This window comes from Haliotis cracherodii, unplaced genomic scaffold (genome assembly GCF_022045235.1).
Source record: "Haliotis cracherodii isolate W230 unplaced genomic scaffold, xgHalCrac1.p SCAF_1, whole genome shotgun sequence".
NCBI lineage: Eukaryota > Metazoa > Mollusca > Gastropoda > Lepetellida > Haliotidae > Haliotis > Haliotis cracherodii.
In genome coordinates, this window is record NW_027266264.1 from 67,207,995 (window position 1) to 67,231,588 (window position 23,594).

At 36.9% G+C, this 23,594-nt stretch overlaps 1 protein-coding gene across 4 annotated transcripts in view; it reads right to left on the reverse strand.

Annotated features, from left to right (window-relative positions):
* Positions 1-23,594, reverse strand: part of LOC139460522 (casein kinase I) — a 51,803-nt gene that overhangs the window by 13,792 nt on the left and 14,417 nt on the right. For all 4 annotated transcript variants that reach the window (XM_071242162.1, XM_071242224.1, XM_071242023.1 and 1 more), the window contains exons 4-6: positions 6,026-6,174; positions 2,119-2,353; positions 1,688-1,858 (exon numbers count right to left, since the gene is read on the reverse strand). In XM_071242162.1, coding sequence (XP_071098263.1) covers positions 1,688-1,858; positions 2,119-2,353; positions 6,026-6,174 — 555 coding nt within the window. The remainder of the gene's footprint in view (positions 1-1,687; positions 1,859-2,118; positions 2,354-6,025; positions 6,175-23,594) is intronic.

Below are 23,594 nucleotides of genomic sequence, written 5' to 3' on the forward strand. Positions count from 1 at the left end.
TTTCAATAAACTCAAGTTTTCCAATGATATGATGCTTTCCCCCATCTCAGAAAACATTATTAGCTGATCACCGCAATCACGTAACACCGGAAATACCTGTCAACAAATCCGAACTGAAGTATGCAATTTAATCCTATTATTATAATATCTGGTAATAGTAATATAAAAAATTCATTGTTTATCTGGAGTAATGTTGGCAATATATTTTAATTATATTCAAAATTTCATTCAATAATTATAATGTTTACAGTAATTTTGGCGAAATCGTATGTGAAGTGAGCAGTAGATTGCACAACTCATCGTTATTAACAGCAACCACGGTCAAGTTACCGCTATTGACGCCTTGAAACAAACTTTAGTTGCAAGAGAATGGATACACATATCATAAATGATGAATGCTGTACCATAACTCGCTAAAAGTTCCATTTGAGGCAAAACTATTAAATGTCAACATAATGTTTTCGCAATCACAATACATGTAGCTTTGGAAGTCCCTACGGTGACTGGTCAAAATCGTTTCATACGTCAAAACATATCCTGCATACAATTTGTACCAAAGTGCTACGCTTATGGTTCTTATAATTTTATATATAGTGGAAGCTGCAACTAAAATAACATGATTTTGGAATATATTATTCCTGATAAAATAATCATTTCAGATACAATTTCTTCCGACCATTGCATCAAATTTCTTGAAAGTGGTATCACTGGGTACGTTTAAACTGCATCACCGGTAGATTGGGAGGAAACGTGTGCACAGCTGACTGCTATTTCCAGTTTAGTTTACGAGAAAATACACACGGTAATCTTAATCTCTGCATATAAAAAACAATGCCTTTGAGAGCAGGAAATACATTCTAAATGATAAATCATCATGTTTAGTTATGTTTTATATCAAATTTCATACTTTTATTGACCAGGTTTGTTATAGATCTACCTGTTTATTCACCGGAAGGGAAACGATGTGTTTTGTTTTTTTAAAGCGCATATCAATACTCGATAAATCTTTTTCAACACCATGAATCATAAATAACTCCTATTCTAATGTTTTTTGAAACTCTGAAAAGTGCAACGTAGATCGTGTTAGGTAGGCAGAGCATGTGTACTGTTTTGTTGGTCATTTACCACCTACGACTCGACCTTCGTTAAACCGCTGATCATCTATAACGCTCATAAATTATTTGGACCCCGAAGGTAGCGTTGTAGCAAGGGATCACTGTATTGAAATTGTGGGATGGGGGCCTGACATTTTTAAGACTACTTAGTCTATACCATCCAGTCAATCACATCGGTTTTTCTAGGCTGTTCGTCAGAGCTATTATGTAACTACACAGCCTTCTATCACATAGATATTTTTAGGCTGTTCGTCAGAGCTATTATGTAACTACACAGCCTTCTATCACATAGATATTTCTAGTCTGTTCGTCAGAGCTATTATGTAACTACACAGCCTTCTATCACATAGATATTTCTAGTCTGTTCGTCAGAGCTATTATGTAACTACACAGCCTTCTATCACATAGATATTTCTAGTCTGTTCGTCAGAGCTATTATGTAACTACACAGCCTTCTATCACATAGATATTTCTAGTCTGTTTCCAGCACTAGTTGTAGCTGCACAGACTGCACCAATATATTTCATGAAACTAGGCATGCCATGTTCTTAACATAGAACTCCTAAAATCACCTGGAAAGTTTTCACACAAAACTTCAATGGGCGTGGCCCGCTTTGTGTCTCCGATCTTCTGATATCTTTCTTTTAATGTGTCTGCTTTCAGTCCCTGCCATGGTAGACTGCCACGCAGGAAGTACATAAACATGTGACCTAAAGCTTCTAAATCATCTCTCCGACTTTGTTCTGTTGGCATAGAAACATTCCAGTCATGAAAATGATGAATTCATTCTTTTAATTCATATATGGAAAACATTTAAAATCGTTTTCAATAATCAAAGCTCCTAAAACTGTTGCAATATACACATTCATTTTATTCATTTCATTAATCATGTGATATGATTAGCTTTAAAATAATGAAAGCATAAAAAGTATCTACAAAATACAGATCAAACAGAAGTTACTTAATTCTTCAAAACACAACCTATTCTGCTTCTTTGACTTGCCTTTTCCTAGATGTGTGTTTATACTCATATATCTGGCCGTGCCAGTGAGACTCTTGTGTTCCCTGTAAGGTATATGCTTGTGGGTCTCGGGGTCAATGTACTCTTTGGCCAAACCAAAGTCTATGATGTGAATGATATGCTGTTTTTTGGTCGATTGTCTTCCTATCAGAAAGTTTTCTGGCTTAACATCTCGATATATGAGGTGTTTCGAGTGAACATACTCCATCCGTGATATCTGAAAAGAAACACAAACAAAAAACGAGTGTCAATATGGGGAGACAGGTCATCAAGAGGCACCGGAAAATACCACTTGGGTGATCATGTTGATATGTTTTGTGAAGAAAAACTTTTTTTTATTCCTGTTTATCTCACCGTACCAATTCCAACTGCATCACTGGATCAATGCAAAACAAACCATGGGTTGAATATACAGGGAGGATGCACGTAGTATGAAAAAACCGTAACCCCCTGGATGCCACAGGAACACATATAACCTCCTCCACAGCCCTCACTTTGAAGTCAAATAAAATTCAAAATACATCACCCACACAAATTCACTTCACAGTTTTGAATAAGGTGGGAAATTCCCTGTTCTGTGATATCATCCACTGGCATTTTAGGCTAAGCAAAAGTACTGAAAATGAGGTACATCGTAAATGTCGCCATTTTTTACACATAACTAAATCCCCATTGACAGCACTATTTACAGCATGTTTTGAAATCTAAATTTTGGATATTTACTTGGAGAAATGATTTTAAAAAAAAGCATATTAGTGATCACGAGTATCTGTCTTTTATGAAATCACCATTGATCATTCCAAAACGTCTCCGATAACCCTAGAATCGTTTAGAATGTTTTGGAAAATATGCAAATACGAACGCCAAAGTGAACTTTCTGCCATATTGGATAGTGTTTACAAAATCACGTTTCAGGAACACCAGTTATGAGACGCCTGTAACATCACGTACATTTCAAACTTAGCTGCGATACATACATCCTTGAATTCCTCATACATTTTACAATCAAATGACCAATGGTCTTTGTCACCAATACAAAATGGCTAGATGAAATCAAGCAAAATAAGTTAGGTGTGAAAATGAACGCTGTGCTTGAAAAAATGCACTTGTTTGAAATGTAAACAAACAAAATACAGATTTTACATAGTGTAGCATTTTGTCCTATTTTGAGCTATCCATTCGTGTATTCGTTCAAGAATTGTAGGAAGAATTAGAGAATCTAAAATAGATACATTGCAATGATTTGATATTTTCAACAGTAATTGTCAAAGTTACCGTCCTGTGTGGCGCCAGACTGACGCAAAATCATGCACAACGACAACAGTATTTATCAGAATTTCTGACTATTTCTGTTGGTTTCAATGAAAATTATAACAACAAAGAACAGTACATAGATTGTCAGAATGTTTCTGATTACTTACATGTCACATTTATGTATATACGATCCCTGAAACAATGAAAGTCCCCTTGTAAAATCCCGCGTACTGTTGACAGTGAACACGCCATTTTGTAAAAGTCGGTCACAGGTAGTGATGTCATACGTCAACATTGTTGTACATATTTGGTAATTTCTTTGAGGTGAAGGTCCTTGAATGAGAGTGCACACGATCATTGTATCATGCTGTTTACAGTTTCAGTTATGATGTATATTTTGCATATCTTTTATACATTTTTCACACAATTAATTTCACTTTGGATATTTGTTAATGTTCAAAATGATGTCATACATAAATATAGGCCAAAACATGTATGAAAGAACCTTTGATAATCTCCTGTTTGTTTGAACATTGTTTACATAACAATTGATAGGTTTATATTGTCGAATACGATATTTCTTTTCCTTGTGTTACAAGATGAAGTGTAAATGTAACTGCAGCATGTACGTATTTCTTGGGATGTGTAATAGTCAATATTTTAAGTTCATATAACCAATGTCCATGAATAGCTGTTTCATTTTATTTCATAACTAAAACTGAATATATTACTTTAACAAAATGGATAATATTTTTTGGTAAAATGCATGCACACATTTCTGAATGAATTGTCTTGGTCTTGGAATAGTTTTTTATGTTGTTTGAACACAGAACAGTGATACATAATGATTCGCCAGATGCGCTGGTTAGTCACAAACAATTTACGAATAATTCCTCTCGTTTTGCATTATATAATCAATGGGTTCATTCTTTTTGTGATATTGTGATCACAGGATAGTTTACTGTTTACTTTATTTCTCCAGGAATTGTATAAAAATAAAACCCATGTCAGGTACCCCGTTGGTTCAAACATATACGATTATCCTGATAATTCTATACCAATAGAGCTTTCTTTGCATTTGTTATTGTGTAAGAAATAATAACATTATGAACAAATATATGTCCAATATTGAATATAATTTTGGTTGTTTTGAAATATTCTTTTGAGTATTTCAATACGTTAATTGATGCCAAACAGGTGTGTGTCTTGTCCAATAAAGATACAGGATAAATTATCTACTGGTAGTTGTATACATATTCAAGACATTATTTTCATGGTGAAAGCAGTCATTTTATGTTGTGTCGAAAAAGCGTCAAATTCCGTTTCACACGTCAAGATTTTCCATACCATGAATGAAAACTAGGGGAGATATATATCAATAAAAATACCAACGTCATCTTTCTCTGACGTCATCAAAGACTTAAAACCAGCCATGACGTCAAAAGGAATGGTGTTATTTTTGGGGTATTTCATTACATTAGATGATAAGGCTAGTGCTCCATTAATGATGATGCAACATTAGTCAAATTACACTCAATCTGGAGAATGTTGGAATGTAAGGACTAAGTTATAGGTTAGATAAGGCCATCCACTTCTCTATTACCCCCTTTTTATGAAGTACGATTTCAATTTTCATCATTTCTTATGGGTATATTTTATAACAACATATACAGTTTCAATATTTTACAGTGTGATCAAATTGAACCAGACAACCAGGAACGCCAATCAAGGTCACTGTACTGCAGTAAGTTTGACTTGACTTTGACTTGTCTCCCAAACACATACTATCATCACTCGGCAATGTTACCTTTTGAAACAAACAAGCAATGACGAAACATTTTCCTATTGTATTTAAGAAGTACAGAAGGTAAAAGACAAAAAATTACATCAAATTACATCTTTATCCAATTAAGTAGTGATCTGACAATCGATACATATCCAGGTTGTGATTCGGTACATGATAAAAAGCATGAAAAATCCATACTTCTCATTTATCATCAAAGGATACAACAGTTCACCGAATGCTATTTAACTAAAACACTCAGTGGATGAGTGAATGTTGTTTACTGCAGCATACAGCACTAGTCCAGATATATCACAACGGTCTATAAATATTCAAGTCTGAACCAGACAAATGAGTAATTGTCCAAACCATCCCCGCACACTGACACATAATCAGCCAGCCCAACGAGCCTGAGTTGATGTAGTTGTGTCATTAAAACTTTGCAGTGTCTTGAGAATCCATGTACTTGACCACAGTATTGCTTTACACCTCATACCATATGTATACACTTGACCCTTGTCATAAGGACATTTTCAAGATCCAACTTTTGATATGACAATCTTTGACTGTTACCTGATTTGAAGAAAATATCTTTAGAACATTTTGCAACACTATCAATTAATATCCTAGAAAATGAACCAACATGAAATCCTGTATCCTGCTTGTACACACAATGCATGGTTTATTTTGTATTGAATACATCAACTCTTGACGTGTTATTCACATCATGAAACACAATCAGTCACAGCGAATGTCACTGTTATGAATACAAGCAAAGGCTTAATTTTCTCATACTACTACAAACAGAACTGACTTGATCAAGCTATGTCTGTTATAAAGTTTACAACATACCAATTGGATTGCTATCATCAGCACAGTTTTCAGTGAGAACTTGCGATCACACAAGTCGAACAGATCTTCTAGACTGGGTCCCAGCAGCTCCAAGACCAGGGCATTGTACTTGCCACACGGACCAAAGTAATACACCTGAGGAACGCCATCTGAAACAAAATCACAGAGCTGTGTAACAACACAAAGCCAATCAACACGTTATGGAATCAGGCATGCTATACAGAATCTGTCTTCTCAGCATCAGCATATGCTGACATACCCTCTTTGTTGTTGTTACTGGTGTTCATCGACTTTTATTTCTAAATGGCAAGTCGTAACGTGGAGAAAATCTAGTTTTTCATGTGACTGACAAGGTAACTAACAGTTAATATCTGAAAATGCCTCAACATCTTCTCTTGATATCAGGATGCTATAATCACATCTTGACATTTAACAAATTTGCTCAGCAGACCATAGCCAATTTCCGGAAGCAAAGGCTTAACATGCCCATGCATATGATATCACTTCATGTTTTATTATCATTAATGAAGCTATATTTGTTCAGATCATGGTTGTGATTATATTTGACAATTATATACACAATTGCTTTTTAAGAAAAAAATAATGTAGCAGAAGTAATAATGCTAGCAAGCACTGAAGCATTAACAAGTCTAACTAGTGACATTAAAATCAATAAAGGGAACATCTACTGAAAGGATGTCAATGTTCTGAAAATAGACAAGTCCAGTCACAAGAGACAATATTCCTGCTAAGAAAACTATACGATGTGATAAAACAAGAAATTGAATGGATTGTCAACAACATTCTCTTTATATCTCTGTCTGTGCCAAGTGTTGTCATGATTACAAAGGCGTATCTTACACAATGTCATGTACCTGGCTATATACACAAGATAAACAGCTGCTAGAAGGGTGTTGATAGGGCAGATTTCTATACAGCACAGAACGGGACAGAAAATCTAGGAGGGACGATGCAATGAGCGTGGTGTGAACAATAGTTGCCCCTTCATCATCTACTACTGCAGGTCAACACACAAGGAAACATACCATGGCTGCGACTCTAACCCAGTTCTGCCTCATTGTTCATCCAGTTAGCAGCAGTCCCATACTTTCGATTGGGCAGACATTGTGCAGATGAAGCAGATTGCACAACCAAAAGTCTTAGCTCGCAGGCTGGCCAAGTCAAATTTGCTAAGCTTCTTTCCACTGCATAAGAGTGGAAGTGATACGAGAGCCATGCATAAACATGAAAATGTGGGAGGAAATATTGTTTGTCCTAAGAAGGGCAAACAGTCTGACTGTTCTCGGCCGGGAAGTGAACCTCACTGATCAACATCCCACGGACAGACAGCATGTCAGAATAAGGCTTGCAGCAGTGCGACAGCAGTGACTGACTACTGGTGTTTCAACTATTGTGTCTACTGCTGACTTCAAAATACATCATTTTTCAACTACGTTTGTATATATCTCTAAATATCAACCCATCAGAGAAACAAACTAACATTAACATGGAATGATAATGCCTGACATCTTCAGAACATATATATCTAAAAGTGGTTGGATAAGCCTGATTGTTAAAGTATTTCCACATTTTGAAGATCTGGGATGGATTTGGATCGTCGGTAGAAAACTAACTGTTAACTTTTCAAGTCTTTGAAAATTCACAAGGCTTATTGGAACTGTGTGTTGTTTTAATGACAATATTCAAACAGTTTGAGCTAAGAATGTCTTACACAATTGGTGGCAACTATTGTCTCATCTTGTATGTCCGGTCATAACAGATCATTAACAATTTCTGGACTGCTCACCAGACAGACAGATCTAGTTAATCTCCAATTAGATGATTACTAGATATACCACTGCCGCAGCAGACTACTTCCATTTCATTAGCTGCTCATCTGTATCTAGTTCCCTCGGGGAGATCTTCACAGCCAGTTTAGTTGCCTACCCAAGGCAACTGGGAAAAATCTCACTTAACAGATACAATTGTATTGACAGACTAAGTTGGCCAAATTTGATTCCAGTGATTCAAAATTCCACAAAAAACAAATCAGCGTGACCAATAACATTTTAGGAGGTTATTACTACCATTACCAAATAGATGTATACCTGTGAACATGCTCAATATGAGATCTAAATGTAAGTAATCTACAGAGTCCAATCTACCTCCATCTCAAACAATTTAAAAAGGAAATCATACATGAAAACATTAAGTTGACCATTCCTAGGTAGTGGTATACATGGGCTCTGCCTTAATATATAGTTGGACACACTCCCCCATTCTATTTCCTATAATATTCCAGTTGCTAGAGAAGGTCTGAGATAGGCAGTCATGATACAACCTATTGATTTATAGTTTGTATCATGCCTGCTGCCTATCTCAGTTCATCGTCTGCTCTGACAAGCAGTGTTCAAACAACTCCTGCCTTAACAGCACAGCAAGCCTTCACAAGGGCTAGTCACATTGACCACTAAAATGTTCCTGCAGTACTGGGTGATCTCCTGGGTCTTGGCTCCTGATACTACAAACTGCCCACCAACAGTAAGACTAATAAACTAGTCAGTCAAAATCTTGTGCTTAAATAAATGGCATTTTCAAATATGTCTCTGTTAGGAGCTGAATCAATGTCCATGAAGTAAAGGGGTAGGGCATACATTAGTTAAATAATACTGAAGCCTAGGCTTCTGCTATTGGACTGGCTGATAAAAATGATCATTGGCCAAGAAAAGTCACATGTAGCCATGAAAGTAAATTACAAAATAGTAAAATCTCAAACTGCCACAACATTTTAATATTGATTAGGGATGTTGTAATCCATATCACAACAGTTACTGTTGCCAAGACCCTATATATCTGTGGACATGACCATGTTAGTAAGAAGTGCCAACTTGTAGCAGTACGAGTCTGACTGAACACAGTCCATCATGGCAGTGGTTGTCTGTACAAGATATCTGAAGGCAGGGAAGATAACAATGTGTCATGTTTCTCGGTTCTAGAGTGTATCTGTATTGTTGAGTACATCAAGGATGCATTAAGCATTGCGTTTCTCTGCAAGGTTCAATAAGAACCTCTAGATTCTTCCCTCCATCAGTAATCAGGGTTGGAATTCAGAGATAAACAGAACCCTTAGAAATTTGATGTCAAAGCTGAAGTCAATAACGTACAGCAGGTATCCTATAAGTTAAACAGGAACAACAAAAGATGATTGATGGAGAAATTGAAAAGACACAACTTAACATATTCTAGACAATGTTTCTGTGAAGCATATTGTCAGTCCTCTTCCAATGTTACAGAGGCGTTTAATCATGGGACTGACGTATGCTGCGTATCAATTGTATTTCTGCAACATTATAGTCTAAGTGTTTTTAATAATTACATTACAAATACTTTCTGATCTTGACAAAGATCAAAATTTACTGAACAACAGTAAGACCATGTAAACTCAATGTTGAGGGTGCCAACAAAATGGCAGAGAGTTGTCCGTCATTCAAGGAAAGCAGAGTGTTGATATGAAACTGCAGTTAAGGTTCCCCAGGGACGACATGAAGTTACATCAGGGATGCGGATATACCATACATGCCAGACTTGCCAGACCAGGGATGTTAGGCACTGTTCTGCTTAGATCTTTTCTAAGCTCCCAATAAAAGTGATTAGTAGAGTTATGTTTCATCATTATTACAGATATTCAAGGCGTGCAATTTTAAAAGAAAGTACTGATCAGTGATTTATAAAGCTATTTGTACCTCAAGCCTAAACCAAGGTTTAACCCAGATAGCCACAAATTGCAAGACACAAGCTCTATATTGTGCCTAAAAATGTCTTGCAAAGTAACCTTCAACTCTGGACAAGTAGATTACCACGGTTTACTTGCCAAAAGACAAGTGAAAATTGTTTCAATTGTTTCAATTTTCACATCACTGTACATAGTGTTAAATCATGCAGTCAGATAACAAAGTCAGGAAGAGGTTCCATTGTACACTTATACAAGATTACTCAGATGATTGACATAAAATATACATTTCTGTGATGATTTTGATATCAGTTAACACCTGTTTTACTGACAGAGGTTGGATTATTTAGGGAAAGTGAACTGTCACAATGTGTGTTAATACTTGTGTGATAACAATGTACCAAGTCAACATTTACTGTTGATTATCTCGAGATTAGAAATTGGGTTTTGTGATATTTAACTTCTCTTGAAAAATGAAACCTCATTAATTCCTCAACTAAAATAGAAGATAGTTGCCACATGTCGCTGAGTGTGTTAAAAATGAACTGATATATTATATCCGGCCAAAACTTGAGTTGCATGAAACTGGAAAAGCAAACTCATTCTCTCCTGTCACGGAAAATGAAATGAAGGCGACTATAACTTTCAGGTTACCAGCAGCAGGGGCCTCTTTAAAAGTTCAGCTTTGTGGTTGTTGTAATGTGGGTTTGTTTTGTTTCATGCCTGTTAGCAATATTCCAGCTATATTATGATCTGAAAATATATCTTGGCCAGGTAAACAAGTTGTTGAAAACAAAATCAATAACTTACCTTATCAGAAATAAAATGACACTCATATAATCTGCACACTACAAACAGATTCAGGAAGATTAACAACAGAATGTGCAATCAAAAATTGTATTCACTACATTATATAGTAAGTATTCTTTCAAACGACCTTAACTCAAAAAGTATTTGTTACTTGTGAGGAATGTTTTCCATGCATACTGAACTTCACGAATACAAGTTTGAAATCATCATGACTTACCACGCAACAGCACAGAACATGTGCAGTAGTGGATTATATACTTGGCAGCTTTGAAGTGCCAAATATGGACATACTACTGAGGAGCCAATGCCTTCTGTCACAGAATCAATAGATGGTAAAGAGAAGCCCTGGTCTGACCATGGGGAATAGCTGATAACTGGGTTGAAAACTCAGCTGACTTAGCAGCAGGCTGACAGATAGTCTCACTGGCAAGGATATTTGAAGTATTCACGATATTGCTGCGCTGCGACTAGATGTCAAGTGCTTTTGTTGTGAAGAACATAAAAATGATTTCATGTGAGTAAGTTTTATTTACTCATATGCTTTAAATAATAATAATAATGTGTTACACTTACAGACTCATGATCAAAGACAGACTCTGACAGAAAGTGTCAGTGTAAGAGCACTGCACAGGCTGATGCAAGTAAAGTCAACACAAGCACCCTTTTCAGGTCTGCCACATGACAACATGATGATTGCACAGAAAAGATTTCTGTGGTACTTTCACATTTGCTTGGTGCCAAGGGAACTACTTATTTCAGTTCAGAAGACTTCATGCAATATAATGTCAAAAATAAAGTCTCAGGCGGTTCTTTGATGGGTTCATGGTCTTTGTTATCATTGCTACAATTGAATTGACGTTTGTTAACTGCAGACGAGTCGTGGTTTAAAGTCAGCTATACTGGTCCATGATTTAATTTTTCAGTTCTATTGAAACCTTCAATACATAATACTTTTGGCATTATAATGATCTATGTCTAAGCTCCAATGCTATCAACATACAATACTGACAGAGCATGCATGACTATAGATGCAAAGCCAAAGCACTACTCTTTAGAAACTGAAGCCCCTAAAGGCACTCCATCTTAAAATGAGTTCCCAGCAACCTATGCTGGTTGTAAGGTGACCACATGGAAGTTTTAGACATGGTGACATTGTACCCTAAAGGAGTGCAACTTTGCACATAACATCTATCAATGGATTGTCTGGTCCAGACTTGATTTAATTTGGACTGTGGTCTTATTGCTGGAATAATGCATCAAACAACAAACCAACAAAACAGGAAAATGAAGATTTCAAGTTAAATGAACTAATGGTAATCAATATTGTGACCACTATAACAAAACATCAGAACAATGATCAGAGTAACCATGGTTACTCTGCAGCTGACTTTCTCTTTTTTGGTTCAGTCTAGATCACATATTTGATATAACCAATGACATTTTACCCATTTTGCAACATACACAAATACGAACTAATTTCTAATGCTAAGAAGATCTATAGAGCTGTAATATATTTGCATCTTATAATCGGTAGCCAGTGGTACCTACTTTATAAAAAGCATCAATAAATACCATCTTCCCAGTACAGTGTATTGTTGCATATATATATTGATTGAGCCAGGTGTTCTTGCGATATGCTCCATCTGATGTTGAACTGAGAGTGTGATCAAACAAAAGTGTCAAACATCCGTGCTTGCTAGAGAGTAACATACTGGAAGCTGGGCCCTCCTTAACAAATCTATGTGGTCACCAATACATGGCCACGGAAACCCAACCTTTGAAGGCAGACTGGGGAGGAGGGGGGACACGAAACAACTTCACTGTAACGGTTCAATCAGGGGGACTTAGACCTTCTTTGCTCGATCAATATTGCTGCAGTACTGCAGGCCATATCCAAAGTATGTTCTCACATAATGGGATTCTCGTAACAGTTCCTCAGGCAGGTATTATGTACATGTGCCCAGCGTGTCTGTGTAACAGTTGCTACTGGGCCAAGACAAGATGGAGGATGGCTGACCAAACTTGATATCAGTGTTCTCTAACTTGGTGATAATACACAGTGCAAGCAAAAAGTACAACATATAAATATATATGGATGAATTCCACACAGGCAGTGGCACTCTAACAAAACATCTAACAAACCTACTCCAACCACAGAGAAACTTTATATGAATCAACACAAATACTTCTGCCACTGCAGGACATGTGTCAAATCCCTGTTTCATCTCAAGTGAAATAGTGAAATATACTGCACATACAGCATTGATAAAACCAATCACAGCTTTCAGGACATTTGAATACACAGATACCAATATCTTGACTATTTTCCATTAGGTACGTAACAAAATGAAAAGCTAATTTTTATTGATGCAGCTACTAACATATACATATCAGACTTGTGAATATCAATTAAGTAAGGCCTTCAAGCAATAATCATTATGATTAATGTCATTATGTAATACTGACAGGAATATATATAGCCAATATTAACATCTCCCTCTTATCGTAATATCCTTATCATATTAAACCCAATTAAGTAGGGCAACTCTGCACAGGATCAAAAGCATATTGTTAGGCAAGTGACCCGAGTGTCTTCACCAGGTCAGAGGTAGGTTCAAACATGGTCTTGCTCTATAAACAAGTTTATCCCACATGATGAATGCTATCAAGAAAGGCTTGATTATTTTATCTTGTGTCCTGGCCCCTACAAGGAAGTTTGTTTAGTGAGGTATCTATTTATTGGGTCATCAGTTACATGACCTTCATTCTGCTGGCTCATTCAACAAATCATCACACAGCTAGTTCTGACAAGGTTACAGCTTCTGTGGTGGATTCTACTAATTCCTTGTTTATTACGTGTTAAGTACATCATTTGCATGGAGCACCAAAATCACGCAAAATGTCTTCTATATAGGTCTTATACTTAAGGTTATACACAGTCTTGATACTATGTTAGTTATTACTTGCTTTTTCAGAAGTCCAATAATGATAATATAAGTATGTAAACAGCAACCTTTCGCTCCAACCTTTCAAAAATCTTATTCATGTGAAATGAATGAAGGACACATGTTACATCAGCAGTGAATATAACCTAGCTGTCAAGGCACACAATAAACTCCAGTGAATTATATGATTCAGTTGGGAGTCAACTCCTAATAGCAAGCACAAGGATATTGTGATCATGGCCAAGAAGGACGTATATCATTGTTACCTCTCCTTAACATTTCATGATGTTAGAAGTACCTTATTCGACGTAATAAGCGCCCTGCTCTTATAAGCGCCCACGGCGATATTTACTAATATATTTGCTGGTGAACAATCCCAATTAGCACCCCTTCCGATTGATCAATGTACAAAAGACTTATTTATAATACGCAATTAAATTCTGGAAAAAATATATCTGTTGTATATAAACATTTCAGGCTGTCAGCATAAACCACGAAAGTTATCTTTCAAGGTTGTTGTTTTTCACCAAAATAACATTCTATTAAGAGCCCCCCATTTCTAATTTTGAGAGCGTCCTGGGCGCTTATTGCGTCGAATACGGTATATATGATGATATATATTGGCTGGTATTGAGTTGCAGGAACAGAAAACAATATGATCTAGAAAGTCACGTTTGCTCTTTCAACTCATACGCATGAATTGATATGTCCAGATGTATTTAGTATTTGAGTTACTCTCTTGGAATGTTATGTATGAAAACAAGGCTTGAATAATATTATCTTAAATATGTAAGGCACCACAAAAAATTCCACTTGACACCAGTACAGTGAATTGGTTATCCATGCACTGCACTTTAATCACTACATAATAACAGAATGTAATACTAGTAATGAACCATGCCATTCCTTATGATGACACACAATGAGACAGTGCCTGACCATCCAATCTGCTTTGGTATGAGATACTGGGCGAGATCAATTTTACCCTGGAATGGGTATCATAACCAGTACTATCTTTATATTCTCAACAACTGCATTAGAAATCTACTGAAAAAAGAAGTTGTGGCTGTCTTAGACTTGTGTTTCAAAAAGGCCAGAAAATCGGCTGCGCGACGGAGTGTATATTGAGCCACGGGCTTACAGCATGAGCAACGATCCACACATACATGTACTATTATGTACAATCACACAATTTTAACAACTATGTTTTCATTTTAGTCTGCCAATCTTGGGGTACCAGGGACTCCTTTTTCTCTGAACACTCAAAGGAATTGTGGAGTTAGTGTCATACTACTGCAACAATAAAACGCTCCTATTAAACAGCACTGGTATCGTTATTTCTCTACCTGTGGGCACCAGTCAAACTGTCATAGAGACATGATGAATACACAGGTGGACAGACAAGAGCTGTCAAGTTCGGAAGCCTCCCTGAACTCTTAACATGGCATAGGTCAACATGGTCATACATGGCAATCAAACAATAGATACCATCATGTATAACTCTAAGAATACTACCTCTATTACATCATAGACGGAACTCCTGCAATTTGGCTAACACTACACTAAAAAAAAGCCAAAGATTTTCAACAGACATCCACTTCACTGTCAGCCCCCATCCCAACTAGTGTTTATGTAAACCATACCTCAAGCAAAAGACTTTGCACAAGATCATCATCACTTCTTTCCAATCACTACATCCAAAAGATGCAGATAGACTGGGGAGGTAGGAGGGACTACATCCTGATGTAATAGAGGTAGTAATCTTAGAATTATACACAATGACAATTATTACTTGATAATCCCATTGAATACCCTATCACTATCATAGCCAGAATACACCAGAGGGTGTGGTGGGATCTAGCATTAGTAATCCAGGATAGCTGACAGTAAGTAATGATGATAATGATACAATATCTTCATACTTTCACTGTAAATACTGTGATATTTGGCATCTTCATGATCAACTAACTCCAGGTTTTAGTACAAAAACAAGTGCTAACCTAGATCTGTCCCACCCTAGGCCAACGCATGATCAAAAGGTCAACTGGCATGTGCCATTTGGTGTCACAGATGTCAGAAAATGAAGGTCTCCAAGACCGTTGCCTCAATATTGGAGGCCACCTTGGAGAACAGGAAGCCTGCATTTCTGCTGTGATAAGTTTCCAGGTGTGTTGGTAGAGACTTTGGAGACTTCCATGGAATATGTCCCATCACAGCTGATGGAGCAGATCGGAACTTAGTGGGAGCATGGGGGAAAAGCAGTCAAAGAAACCAAGTCATGTTTGGCCAGGCTGGAGCTTTGAGGATGACAACTTTGAGGAGTCCTCTGCTTTCTCCGGGACACTGTCCAGCAGAGGCCAAGGTGGAATGGCATAAGCTAAATATCCCCTTCCAACTCACTGATTGAGGGAGGTCCATAAATAATCAAGTCTGGATTAGACCATTCAGTAATTGATATCATAAGCATTGATCTACGCAATTGGAATACGAAGTCAGCGACCTTGACCATAAGATCCCATCAGTCGCCTCTTATGACCAACAGTTGCCTCTGACGGAAAGCATGGTTTACCCGGATCTTCACGGGTCTTATACTGTAATAAACATGTACCACTGCAATCTATTATTGAAAAGTGCAACCAAATACTTATGTCTACATGCACTTTTGCATGTAAAATTTCAAATGTCTTACTAACCCTTAGTTTTCCACACAACAATGATCCTTGAACACAATCAGTACCTCTAAGCATTGTCAACCATACTACAACAGTAACATCTTCCTGAGGCAAGAGAGTTAACTGACTATAAAAGTCCAGTTTCCACCCTTGCTGAACTAGGCTGGTATTATGGAGTTACATTTTGGCTGGACTAATGAGCCTATGCATAGTCCAATCAAATTCGCACACCGAAATCGTAAATTGTCGTGAAGATTTCGGTCGTTTGCAGGATTTGCAAAGCATGTGCACCAGCAACTCGTTGTCAACAGATATTTTCCAAATCATTTCATGTTTTTTAATCTAGGTGCACATATGATTGGATGTATTTCGCGATGTAAGACCCATTTTATCACAATATAGATCTTGATTATCCATCAGATCGTCTTAACTGGGTGCCACCATCTTGTGTGAAGCAAACAAGTGATACAAGAGGTGGAATCTGATTGGTCCATAGGAGGGACATAACTGGTAATAGCCACTGGTGGCGCTACGATCAAGCCCAGTAATTCCAACCTAGTTCGGCTACGATCAAGCCCAGTAATTCCAACCTAGTTCGGCAAGGGTGGAAACTGGACTTTTATAGTCAGTTAACTCTCTTGCCTTGGGAAGATGCAACAGTAATCACTGTTAAAAGTAATTTTCCAGGCTTTTCTTGGGCTCCTGCGAATGACGAAGAGTGTTGGCAGGGCACTTGTATGCTGACAATGCCAGACTAGATAGCTGATGTTTGGAATCGGTCGGTCTTGTCTTCCCAAACATTGTCAGTGATGTGGTCTAGTTGATTGTGAAATTGCACTGGGGTACTGGCGGGTTGGGAAAACACTGACTTCTTCAGGGACTTGGATATCCTTGATCTAACTTGAACCAGCAGGTGGCATCTATGCATAAGTTGGAGCTGGCTGGACATCAAAACTTCTGCAGAGAAGAGATCTTCCTGCATCCGTAGGAAGCTCTCCAAGGAGGAGTGAGCAAAGCCAACTTTATCAAGAGTCATCGATAGTTGTGTATCTGCTGGGAGATTTCTGTATGACTCTTGGCGAAGGGATAGGATATGCCGGATCCCTGTGGCACCAGTTAGAATAAGCTTCAATGTCCATTATCAGGAGTTTGACTGATACTGAGTTCTTCAACTTAGTCATAGGGACTCTTATTCTAGTCAAATAGGACCTGACAGTACTATTTAAGTTGTCGCCGATGGAGGGTAGTTGAGAAAACAGAGCCGAAAGTGATGTATTAAGAGACTACAGCGGCTACTTATCATCCGATTTGGTGCGGGTGAGATTGTCATTTGCACGATGAATTACTGTGCCTCCAGCATTGATAGTACTATTATTTTTGCATGATACAGTCCTTGCATCTCAATTCTCTACCTAAGCAACTTCATCCAGAATATCAAAAGTTTCATTTAAATACTATGTAATTGCCCTGAGCAAAAATAAAGTCAAGTGGTGATGATGCCAACACTGATATTTTCCTTTAAGACACAAATGTCACCTATTTGTGAAAATGTGAACAAAGTAACCATGGCAACCCACAAATTCTCAGGTGATGCTGGAAATAACCTGGCAGCTGAGCTGATCCTTTGACAGTTTCAATCACGTCCACATGCTAATCAATGACGAGCATTACAGTAACCATTATGTTAAAAGTTTTATAAGCTTAGAAGTTTATTCAGATAAGATTTTCCGGGACTCATACTAAAGGTCTAAGTAACATTTCATCTTCCAAAATATGATGCTCTTTTGAAAGGTTGATGCACAGCTGTTATTTTTTAATGGACTTGCAGTTATTGTTTCCTGTAACAACAAACATTTAAGTAATCACTAAAACAAAGTAAAAATAACCTGTACTTTCAACTGATTCAACAACTGAACCAGAGGCTATAAAGTTCACCCCAATTGTTTGGGATGGCTTCAGTAGGTAAATAAGTATATACAAGAGTGAGTGAGTGAGTATGGTTTTACGCCGCTTTTAGCAATATTTCAGCAATATCACGGCGGGGGACACCAGAAATGGGCTTCACACATTGTACCCATGTGGACGAACGAACGCTTTAACCACTAGGCTACCCAAACGCCCCATATATACAAGAACACTTTTAAAACGTTATATAAGCTTAAACCAAAAGGATATCTACACTGCATATTATAAAACAAATAACACACTAAATGAGCCAAAGTTAAACACCTCATCGCAATATCTAAAAAATATAGCTTCATTAAATTGCACATTAATTGAAACATGAATAACAGAGTAGAGGGTCCAAATTAGGGAAAGGTTTACTAGCTAAATATTACAATACACAACACAATATATAATGTTATAAGGCACACCACAGACAATATATCACAATAAAGATATGGCTTTGCATATAGTTGCCATGGACACCATGTTTAATATATCACAATCATATGAGCACTATTTAGAGACCATTACTGGGATCATACATGCAAAGCTTCATCTCCTTCGCTGGTTTCAGAAGTGATGCCGAAAAGGTACAAAGGAGAGTCAGCATGTATTGCCACAGAATTACATACATAAGGCATTAAATTTAAGAAAGCTTTTAAACTAAGATTTGCGTCTCAAAATAACTGCCAATGGCTACCATGACGCCGATAGTCAGGATACAGGAGCTCATCACCAATGAACCTATTTATTCTTAAAGTACCACTAAAGTAGCCGTGCTCCACAAATTTGCATCATCTTGAATTGATTTTTCTGAAGCAAACTGGACTAATCTAACCTAAACTCATTTACCATTCAGGTTTTTATGAATCAACTACTCCCAATTTGCTGGATCAATGACAATAGAATAGTCAAACTGCACAGTCCAAATCATCAATTGTCATTACACTAGAATCTGATTGGGATGAAATGTATGTTGTTTCAGGTAGATGTTCCTGTCTTGAATGGAATATATGCAGTGATGAAAGTTTGAAAAATGTGGGCCCTTTTTTAAAATTTAAGGGCTAAAAGCCCAAGGCCCCACACTAGAATTATCCCTGATAAATGTTTTACTAGAGCAGGTTTATGAATCATCAAGAATCATTGTACTACAGGTTCTTCTGCAGTAAAAACAAGCAAAATAATTACTTTAGCAAGTGTACTGTCTGGTAGTATCGATACAGAAAAATATGTATCATGCATCATACTGTGGCAGACTCGATCATTTCTACAGACCGCCATCATATAGCTGGAATATTGCTGAGTGCAGTGTTAAACAGTAATACAACTAACTAAAGATTGGTCTAGAAGTTGGTCAGGGAGCAAGGAACTTCATATAGTATAACCATGTTAGTGAGCATTTGTTTCAGTCTCATAACCTTTGACCATTCTTTTAGAATTGCCAAACGATTTCCCAAGGGAATTGTGGAAGACGATCATGGTTGACTATCCCTCTAAGTCACTAGTCTTTGCTGTTCTACAGGAGAAATTCTCCGATGGATGAGACTGGAGCCAAATAAAACCCTGACACAGGTCTATTTTAAAGGGCTGGTTAACATGCTTAATGATTGGTATATTTAAAGTAACTATTGTTATTGCAACATTAAAACCCAGAAATACTCTCTCTTCACTGCAAAATTGGTACATGGGAGACACAGTAGAACCACCTTAACCATCAGAACTATTGGCATGTGACCTTGAGGGTTATGTCTGCTGTTAGCATATGGGTACAGTCAATGACTTCATCTCCATCTAACTGCCTTCATTATCTACCATGGAAGAAGGCAAGGAATGGCACTTCATATTATGCCTACTCCTTCTAACTTACTTCCATTATATATCACCATTCTTGTAAAGGTCACTGGAGACTCACTTGCCACACCAAGTTTGGCCTGCAATTATCATGAACTCAAACGGTCTAACATCATGGTCTTGTAGCAACCAATTGATTTCAACTTCTTGAGTGTCACCATGAAGACATGGGCATTGTTACTTGTTTGATGATGTGTTTCAAACTATTTTTGCTGTCATCAAACCACAGTACATTCAGAGTTTTACCCAGCGCAGAAATGTGTCCAGAACTCACAAATGTATAGACTGGATGCACAAAACAACAATATTGCATCCTGAAGGACACAATAGTAATCACTGTACCAAAATTGTGACAAGAAATATAAAGGTCCTGTAATAAAAGATATTATTACTTGCCCCTGAAGAGATCACCCGTTTAATAAACATACAGCTGTATTACACATTGTGTAATACCCAAATGCGTGCTTATGTACTCTCGGCACACGTTTCACGAACAAATATCGAAAGCTCTCAACATCCCTTGGCTTATTCAACGACATTGCGTGTGGAGATGATAAATCACTGAGAGGAGCTTATGCACACGTGGATCGTGTAGGTGTCAGCCTATTCACACTCAACAGTATAATTCTAAAAAAGTTATAAATGACCAGTAATAAATAAAATACTAAACTCGCTCCCGAGTAAAACCAATTTTATGAAACTCGTGAATAGTTATGGTATCTGACTCGCTTTTGCTCGTTAGATACCAGAACTATTCACTCGTTTCATAAAATTGGTATTACACGGGAGCTCATTTAGTATTCTATATTTATCAAATTTTACAGTACACCACACACTATTAATTACTTACATGACCCTCATATTTCCTGTAAGAACCCTTGAAAATTATCAAGGTTCTCCAGGAACCCAAGTTTAATAGGTCATGGTAAAACCCTCACATTTCTGTGCAAGTAAAACTCAGTGGATAAGAAAATGACTATGCTGCTTTAACAGACTAGTATTCAAATTAATAAACATTCAGGCTAAATGTGTACCAAGTTGCATTGAAATAACACCATAGCACAGTTATGCTCTTGGTCATATGCAAAAGCGTCAATTGTTTGTAAAACAAAAAGCCCTATCCGTCAGGATCAACATTTGATTAAATTTACTGTGATACATAAGGCCGTATTCTGATCCATTTCACAACATACTGTATAATTCTGATTGTCTTGACAGGACTCATGACATGTTTTCCCTAAGTTTGATAAGTTTGTTTAAGCTGAAGTTTCAGTCTATACAACATTCCACACAGAAAGTGTGACCTTGGCTGAGTTGGGACCCTGCATGTTTACTTATGTATGAAATAATACGAATGCACCTTGGTGTAACTATCTTCATGAGAAACAAACTACTTTGCATTTTTCAATTACAAGAACCTTTAGGAGGTACTGTCAAGTTCATAACTATAGGCTTTGTCAAAATTGATATTTGAAATCATCCACTTTACCACCTGCAAAAATAATACTGTTGATAAAGTCCATGAAAGAAAGAACCATGGTTTACCCGTATATCAGTAATATGGCACACCTTTAATATTTAAGGTCATGTATTCATTTTCTTGTCAGTCAGCCTCGGTTGTTAATGATCGAGTCCTCTGGTTTTTGCCCACGTTCCGGAAATCACATTGAATTTTCTTTTATAACTGTTTGTGACAGAGCTCCAGATAACTTTTTGAGAAATTGGGTTTTTACTCTAGGGTTTGTGTTTTAATTGGGCTATTACATTTTTCATTGGGTTACCAATATTGTTTCACTCATCTATTCATCACTCTATTGGATATTTCCCCAAATTAGTGAACAAGATTTAAAAAAAAATGAAATAATGTTTCAGATGTTTATATATAACTGTTCTAAATATATAAGCATGACTCAGAAAGTAAATAAGCTCGTAATTGTGTTTCGGAAATTTGTATGCATGCTGAAAAAGCTTCATTGGGTATTTATGTGACCTGTTTTTATACATTTGAGTTTTTCATTTAATGCATGCATTTCTATACACAAGTTAATTAAAAGTAGTTGGGTTTTGAATATGGGGTGGGGTGATTTTGAAAATACGCTGCTTATCTGTTGAGTGAGTGAGAATGGTTTTACACCACTTTTAGCAATATTCCAGCAATATCACGGTGGGGGGACACCTGAACATGCTGAAATGGGCTTCACAAATTGTACCCAGGTCTTCGGCGTGACAAGCGAACACTTTGACCACTGGGCTACCACGTCCACCCTGTTGCTCTGTTGAGATATGATTATTTATTATCACATACACATCTTGTGTGTAAAACCCATCTTTATTGTAGTTATAGGATCAATTAAATGTAGCATCATATATTTAACAGTTATAGTCAGCTCCAGAGATTGGCTTAAATACTCCCACAACCTGTTAGTGCTTATGTCATCAAAAGTTGTGTAGTTCATTCAGAGATTGTTTTATGCTTTAAATCCACTGCAGTAAAAATATTTATTCCAAAATACTTATGTAAACACCTTCCTGGACATGTAATATGGTAGATTAAATTCATCTAAATTAATGTTATATCTTATATTTGGTGTTCAATCTCATCCTTCTCGCACAAACTTTTAGCATCTTCTGCTATATGTTTTTCCGGGGGTGATGTTACTATGTAATTATAATTTTGTTCCAAATCAGCTGCAGAAATAACAGATGCAACACAAGTTGTACTTTTTGGATGAGCAAGTTTATAGAAATTTTGTAATGATGCCATAGATGTTTATTAGAGTTTTATATAATAATTGCATCGCAGCAATATTGGCTCTGCCTTTGCACATCGTAATTATTCTTTACATGTAGAGTAATAAAACAAAAACAAAAATTTGTAGATATTAGTAATCTAACAATAATAATTGACTAGCGTTGATCATCATAAGTTTTGCACTTAGCTCAATATATTTCAAGTGTAGCTGTCTTCCATTGAATTTTCTTGTTCTGAGTTTTCTATAAAGTTTGTTTTTACAATATCTCTTTGAAACTGATGGTCGGGATGGGACATCAAACATCCTGACCCCAACCCGTTACACTGTCATACATTTCAATAAACCATCTGATCAACATCAAATAATGCTGCTATAGGTTGCAGGGAAGCAGTGCTAGGTGACATTATGTACTCAAAACTTAGCATAAAGTCAAGGGGGTCCTTGAAAAAAGCTTAAAGTTTAAAGTTAAAGATAAGGGGGTCCCTAGATTTGAATAGCATAGGAGACTTCAAGGATCCCTGGACTGTAGATTATATTTAGTAAAGTCTTCATCAAGTCTCGGCAAGAACTCTTATCAGATCTTACACTGGAAGATAGACATCTCTCAATTGATAAGACAGACTTTCTCTGACACTGCATTCCAACTGTTTTTCACGTGTTTCATAATCAAGAATATAATGAACTATGAAGTCCCTAACTGTTAGTTATGAGTTTGTAATTGAAGTGGAAGACTCAAAACACATTCGACAGAGGGTTAGTGATTAGTGGGGCACATTATGTTCACAGTGGTTGCCTGCCTGGTTGTTGTCAGAGCCTAAAACAACCACAATGATTATTTCAATGGAACCTATATTTTGGGTA